This window comes from Benincasa hispida, chromosome 11, assembly GCF_009727055.1.
Source record: "Benincasa hispida cultivar B227 chromosome 11, ASM972705v1, whole genome shotgun sequence".
In the NCBI taxonomy this organism is placed as follows: domain Eukaryota; kingdom Viridiplantae; phylum Streptophyta; class Magnoliopsida; order Cucurbitales; family Cucurbitaceae; genus Benincasa; species Benincasa hispida.
This window is the reverse complement of record NC_052359.1, coordinates 8,121,798-8,128,707: the sequence shown is the minus strand read 5'-3', so window position 1 is coordinate 8,128,707 and position 6,910 is coordinate 8,121,798. Positions and strand designations below refer to the sequence as shown.

At 35.1% G+C, this 6,910-nt stretch overlaps 1 protein-coding gene across 1 annotated transcript in view; it reads right to left on the bottom strand.

Moving 5' to 3' along the window:
• The window catches only part of LOC120090296 (sister chromatid cohesion protein SCC4), a 38,395-nt gene extending 35,546 nt beyond the window's left edge, over positions 1-2,849 (bottom strand). The window contains exons 1-3 of the mRNA XM_039047870.1: positions 2,488-2,849; positions 2,244-2,395; positions 1,908-2,049 (exon numbers count right to left, since the gene is read on the bottom strand). Of these exons, the coding sequence (XP_038903798.1) occupies positions 1,908-2,049; positions 2,244-2,395; positions 2,488-2,700 (507 nt within the window). The 5' untranslated portion in view covers positions 2,701-2,849. The remainder of the gene's footprint in view (positions 1-1,907; positions 2,050-2,243; positions 2,396-2,487) is intronic.
• Positions 2,850-6,910: the final 4,061 nt, after the last annotated feature.

The window sequence follows — 6,910 nt, the reverse complement described above, 5'->3', positions numbered from 1 at the left end:
CCCCCCCCCGATAGCGGAAAAGGACGTTTTGGAAGTACCACTTGAGGTTAAGATCTGCCACTCTAGCGGTGCGATGGATCCTACTACAATAGAGAGATAGTAGGTTTAAGAAATAATCACAAAAATTATTATAAACCTATTTAGTATAAATAAATGTAGCTAATCAATTTAACTTTGATATTAGACACATCTGTGTTATAAGAATTATCTAGTATACAGGGAAAAGGGGACAGTAGATATCACAAAAGGATGGTGTTGCCGTCTTCACGCCTCCTTTCGGACTTAGGGAGTAAAAACGAGAGGGGGTGTGACATCTACACTGATGCAGATTGGACTGGAAGTACTAAAGATAGAAGACCAACCTCTGGTTATTGTTCCTTCGTTGGAGGAAATTTGGTTACTTGGAGAAGTAAAAAAACAAAATGTGGTGGCCAGAAATAGTGTTGAAGCAAAGTTTGGAGCCTTGGCTCATGGAATTTGTGAAGGCACATGGATCAAAAAGATACTTGAAGAGTTGAAGATTTCTTTGACTATGCCTATACGGATTTATTGTAACAATAAAGCTGCAATTTCTATTGCCCATAATCCAGTTTTACACGATAGAACAAAACATGTTGAGGTTGATAAGTATTTTATTAAAGAAAAAATTGAAGCAGGAACAATATGCATTCCTTATCTTCCTACATCAGAGCAAATTGCTAATGTGCTAACTAAAGGTCTTCCAAAGAAACAATTTGACAAATTGATTGATAAGCTGGCTATGGAAGACATCTTCAAACCAGCTTGAGGGGAGTATTGGAATTTCTATATTTGTATATGAATATTTATTTTCCTTTATTGTCTTTATTCTTTCCATATTTGTAAAAGGTCTTTCTCCTATATAAGAAGACCTACTCTGCACATATTTAATAAGAGAAAAAGGAGATTAATATTTCTATTCCTCCAATTTCTACAGTTTCAAAATCCACAATTTCTTCTTTTCAACTCTGTATTCTTCGACGACTTTGTTTGCAATCAAGATAGGGTCAAGTATTTGTCTTCCTTCTACAAACGCACTTTGGTAAGGAGAGATGAGAGAAGGCATAACTTCCTTAATCCTTTCTGCCAAGACTTTAGCTTGAATCTTGTAAATTGAGGAAGTCAAACTGATTAGTCTAAAGTCCTTTACAAAGCTAGCTGTCTCTGTTTTCTTAACAAGACAAACAAAATTCTCTCTCAAGCAAGCATTTACATGGCCATTTCGCTGAAATTCACTAAACAGCTTTTGGAAATCTCTTTTGCAAAGGTTCTAAAATTTTATGTAGAATTCTGTGGTGAAACCGCCTGGTCCAAGAGCCTTGTTTTTACCATGTGACTGAACTCCAATCCAAATTTCTTCATCTTTAAAGGGCCTAATGAGCTTGGAATTTTGTGAAGTTGAAAGTCTGAAACTGTATTCCAAACCGAGTTAGAAGGCATATATCTCTTTCCAAGCATCTTTTGATATAGTGAATTGAAAAAACTGTTTTTTCCTCTTCAATCTCATTAAAAGGCAGCAAAGAAGTGCCCTTGAAGACTGCAATTCTGACATTAAAGACTTACTTCTCTTTGCTGATAGCATTCAGTGAAACAAACTTGTGCCTCCATCCCTTTCTTTGAGCCATGAAATTTTTACACTTTTGGAGATAATTTCTTTCCTCGCACATATACAAGGATAACTATAGCTTATCTAATCCCATGACCAATTGGAGAAGTTTTTTGTAATCCACTAAATAGAATCTTTTTGTAATTTCATCTTATCAATGAAATTTTCTGTTATGTATATATATATATGCAACTCAAAAATTAAAGAAGCAACAAGAAGATACGCTTTCAGAAGAATAAAGAAATATGGCAGTGAGAACGAAAACAAAATTTTAGATGCCAACCTGCAGTTCAGGATAGCATATCTCAACTGAAAATATGTATCCCGACTCCAAGGCAGAAATTGAATTTTGATAGTCTCCTTCAATAATCAGAGCATTTGCTAACTGTGAATTGAAGTTGCAAGACCATAGCTTCACTGACAGTCTTAAATGGGTGCAAGAAGAGAACGCCAATGAGTAAAGTTGATAAAGTAACACTAAAGCAAAATATTTGCAGGATAATCCAGTGTTACCAACGACAACAACAAATGAGAGGGAAACAAAAAACTGATTATATCAATTGGCGAAGGAAATGAAGAAAAAATTTATTGGGCACAGGGAAATAGGATGAGCGCTTACTCGTGACCAGCAGAATTGGTGAGATCAAGACCCTTATGAAGAATCTGTTTCTGGGGAGGAATAGCACCGACGAGATGATAACATTGGCTTAATAAGCTATAAGCCCGGCACTTCAATTCGAAGCATGATGGGATAGACTTCAGTAACAATTGCTGCCGGGAAACAAAAACCATCATTAATAATTAGAAAGTAAAAATAGTTAGTCTACATCATTAGTTGTGTGAAAAAATAAAATATTTCATACAGAACGCTCGAGATGGGATTTGGCATGATTGACGCTGTGAGAGTGAGTGAGTAGAAGGGTGGCAATTCGAAGCCGAGTCTTGACCTCAACGACAGGAAAGAAAGACACGGGACTCTGGCATATGGCTTCCAAACACTTTATTGCCTTCCCTAATTCCCCCTGCTTCTCGTGGTAATCTGCCAGCCTCCACAATCCCTCCGCCACTGCTTCCATCTCATGAAATGAGCTGTGCAGTTGAAAGGGCGCCTTCGTCCCCCACGCCAAAAGTACAGATTCTTTTCAGTAGGGGTGTCAATGAGATTCCTGCCAATTTCTAGTCTGGGCCAAGCTCAGACGACAATCCAGAAAAGGTAAAATTAACCTACCCTTTGAAATTCAAGAAAGTTTGAAATAATAATAAATTCTGTCATTTGAGATTTAAAATCCTTTTAGATTCGAGATAGTTTAAAATAATTTTAAATCCTTCGATTTGGAATTTGAAAATTGATTTTAAATTAATTGCTTTGAAATATTTAAAATATATGTATCTAAAATTTTATATTTGGAAGGTAACTTGAAAAGGAATGAAAGTTGAGAATTTACTAATATAGACTTTTAAGAATGATGTGTTAATTGAAAATTATAATATGATAAGATTAATTGGGCTTGTTTGGATTGAATTGAGAAAAAATGTTTTTGAAAAAACACATTTTTATTTAAACACTTTTGATGAAAGCTTATTAAAAGGCACTTGAAAAGCTATTTTGTATGGTTGTTCAACATTCCAATTTCTCCTAGAATAATTTACCTTTTAAATTAAACACTTGAAAATGTAATCCAAACACATCCTAAGCTTTCAAATCCTATGAAATTCTGCAAAATCCGAGTTAGAGGTGTTCAAAAAATCTAACAACCCGAGTAACCCGGACTACTCAACCCAAACTATAAGGGTTGGGATTGAACATTTTCTATTTTTGTTGGGTTGAGTTGGATCTCGGGTCGGCTAAATAAAAGTTCGAGTTGACCAGCCCAACCCGAATTACATATATATTGACAACATGTGTGTGTATATGTGTATATGTGTCTGTGTTTAAGTTTGGCTAATTTGAGTTGATGAATTGATGAGCTTTTAATATTTTTGTTTTAAAATTGTTACAATGTTTGTATTTGTTTAAAGTTTGCAATAAATATCATATATATTTGGTTTTTAACATGTGAATTTTATGAGATTTAGTTATTGGTCATGTGTAGTAGATAAAATTACATGTTTAAAATTAATAAGAAAAAAAATTACGTGTTTCCACCACACAATCCAAGTTAGAAGATAGTATAGAAGACCTTTGTGGTGATCCTTTGGCATTTTGGAGAACCAATTTGAGCAGATGAGCTATGATTGAAGAAAATCTTCAAAGGTATTGTATTCATTGAAACCCTCTTTTGAAATTTTGTTTCAAATGCATGCTTTTAAACTTAAATTGAGTGTAATTAGAGTGTTTATTGATTATGTTTCTCCTATTGCATGTTAGTTTACTCTATCAATATAATGTACCCAAATTTCATTATTTTATTTGCAACAATACTTTAATGAGTTATAATAAGTGTTAACAATAGGGCACTCAAATTATCCTTTACTAATGCAAGACATTAATGACTAAATACTATCTCCAGAATAACTCATATTCCGATAGTCATTTAGTTACCATTTTCGGTCAAGAACTTACTAACACTTTGTAATTTTGTAAGTGTAACCCTCCATTTTCATATTTCAGATGTCAGCGGCCCCAACAATGTTACCGAATTGAAGAGTCAATATTGGGAATTGACTTAAGAAATCCTTTCCATTTCTGATGTTTGAGTTGTTCCAAATCCTATGTTACAACCCTCCGAGGGGATAGTTGTCGTAAAACAACCAGTGTAGATCGTAGAAAGTCGACAATAAGGCGCAATATAGGAATCTCACGGTCTAAACTAATGGAAGAGACCATAGGACATGTTGGTACTCATCCTTGACCCACTTAATATGATGTTACGAAATCGACAATTAAAGAACACAAAAAGGAACGTAGAGATGGAGAAGATCGACATAAAGATATACGTGGTTCACTAATAGTGTGTTAGCTACATCCACAGGCAGAGAGAGAATAATATTATTTGAGATAATGTTTTCAGAAATTATATCAAAACGATGCCTCTAAGGTTAGAGAGTTTATATAGCGTACTACTCTAAACCCTAGGGTTAAAATCGTAAATAACCCTAGGGTTAAAATCGTAAATAACTACAGCGAGACTCCCATACTTGGTTGTTCGAAGCGCCAAGAGACAGATTCAAGGCATTTCAACATATGAACTACTTCCCCTATTCACCTTGTTATTGACACATGCAAACACTTTCCGAATGGAGGTCACTTCCAAGGTGATACAAAGCCGAGCATGAATCTCACGATGTGAACTCTTAGGGACATGAGAGCTAAGAATAACATATCGTATATGTCACTAATCTCCCACTGAAATGTTCTATTTGTTTTCAGGTAAATATTTACTTAGGTTTGTTTCGGCTAATTAAAACAACCTAAGTTTAGGTGATTTTCCAAGTATAACGATTATATTTGGGATTAACCTACGATGTCTAGGTGATAAACCAATTTAAAACCCCACACTGCTCACATATGCTTATAAAATCAGGTTAACAACGCTCAATTATTCGACCATAATCCCAAGTAGGATTTATCTGGATTGTGCTTGATTGTGGTTTGTCTTATTGTTTGGTTCCTTGCGATGACTAGTCTATGACGCACTCGTATGAATTGTTTTTGAATGAGAATAGGTCAGATGAAAGGATTCATGATTTTCATGGCATTTTTTAAAATTTTGCTTACTTTTTTTTCCATACATCTACAAGCCCTTTGCATATCTATCTTGACCTTGTTTGCTTGCTTAGAATTAAATTATGGGACCATAAGTTTGTTGTCACTTTGAAAGGCCTTGGTGATAGATATTAGTCTTTCCACGGTTCAATTTAGTAATGCATGTCTTGAGATGTAGTCAATTGATATCACACACACACACACACACAAAAGTGTTTACTTCTCTTCTTCAAAGGTATGATTAGCTTAGGTTGCCATGACACCTGTGGTTTTCCTCTGAGCTAAAGTATCCCAAAGGAATAAGTAAGCTTAGGCATTTTTGAAGGGCAATTGACCCGTAGTTGGATGTCATTCACATAACCCGTGTGGGCAAGCCAAAACAAAAGTTGCCTTCCTAAATTAAGTTTCCCCATCATTTGGGGGGGGGGGGAAGGGAAGAGATAAAAGGAATACACATAATAAAAGGCGATGAATGAATAGATTTTGATCACTCCAATTTATTATCATTTCCACTTTGAACTTAGGAAGCCTAATTCCGAATCCTTCGAGCTAGTGTAAGAGGAAAACAAACTGAGGATTCATAAGGCTATTCCGGATTTGCTCTTGTTCAAAATAAATAAATTTGTGCATGTACGTGCATTGATTGTGTGTATGATTCTAATTGACTATTGAGACTTGAGTAAAGAATATTATGGTTTGTAAAACTGATTATTCGTGTATGATTGCTTGTTCTACCTTGCTCAAGGACGAGCAAGGGCTAAGTTTGGGGTGTTTGATAGCACAAAAAATGTGCTACCTTCCTCTGTTTAATTCGGGATCGTTAAGCAATTTAATGTGTGTAAATTGATGATTTTGTAGGACTCGACTATACAAAAGGTTGAATGAAGTGTTCATGACAAAAAGACGTTAAGATGGCCAAGATATGAGCTAAATTGCACAAATGGAGAAAAAAGGCCAAGAAATTGAAGAAATTTACCAGTCGGAGCGTTGCAACGCTATAAGGCAATAACTACATGTTCATGAAGAAACAGGGTGTAGCGTTGCGATGGTGCAAACATGGAAGCAGATGCGTGGAAGCAGGGCAGTGTTGCAACATTGCAACAAATTTTATAAATACACCGTCAGTCCATGTTTAGGTCACACACTACAAGCAGTCAATCGGCATTTTGTTTTTACTCGATTTCTTCCTCTCCTCTGATCAGATTATTGATTTTCCTTGCCCTTTTGAGCACCATAGAACTTGAGGATTAAATTTAGAAGATAATTTATGGCTCAAGGTTAAGTACTTAGCTTGGGTTTCATAGTTTATTTCCATTCCGTTTTCATTATTGGGACTCGGTTTGTAATTCTGCTGAGATTATTCTGCTTCGTATGAGAATTTATCTTGAATTTAGTATTCAATCTGTCTTGCATGGGATAATCTGACAAATTGGCTATGTTAGTGTGATTAGTTGCTTTTATTGGTCCAAATTTGTACCCTTAAATAGTAATCACCTAGAAGTAAGGATTAATAAAGTTTGTGAAGTTAAATTGGGATTCCATTTAATAAGCATATCTTTATAATCTAGATAATTCTCACT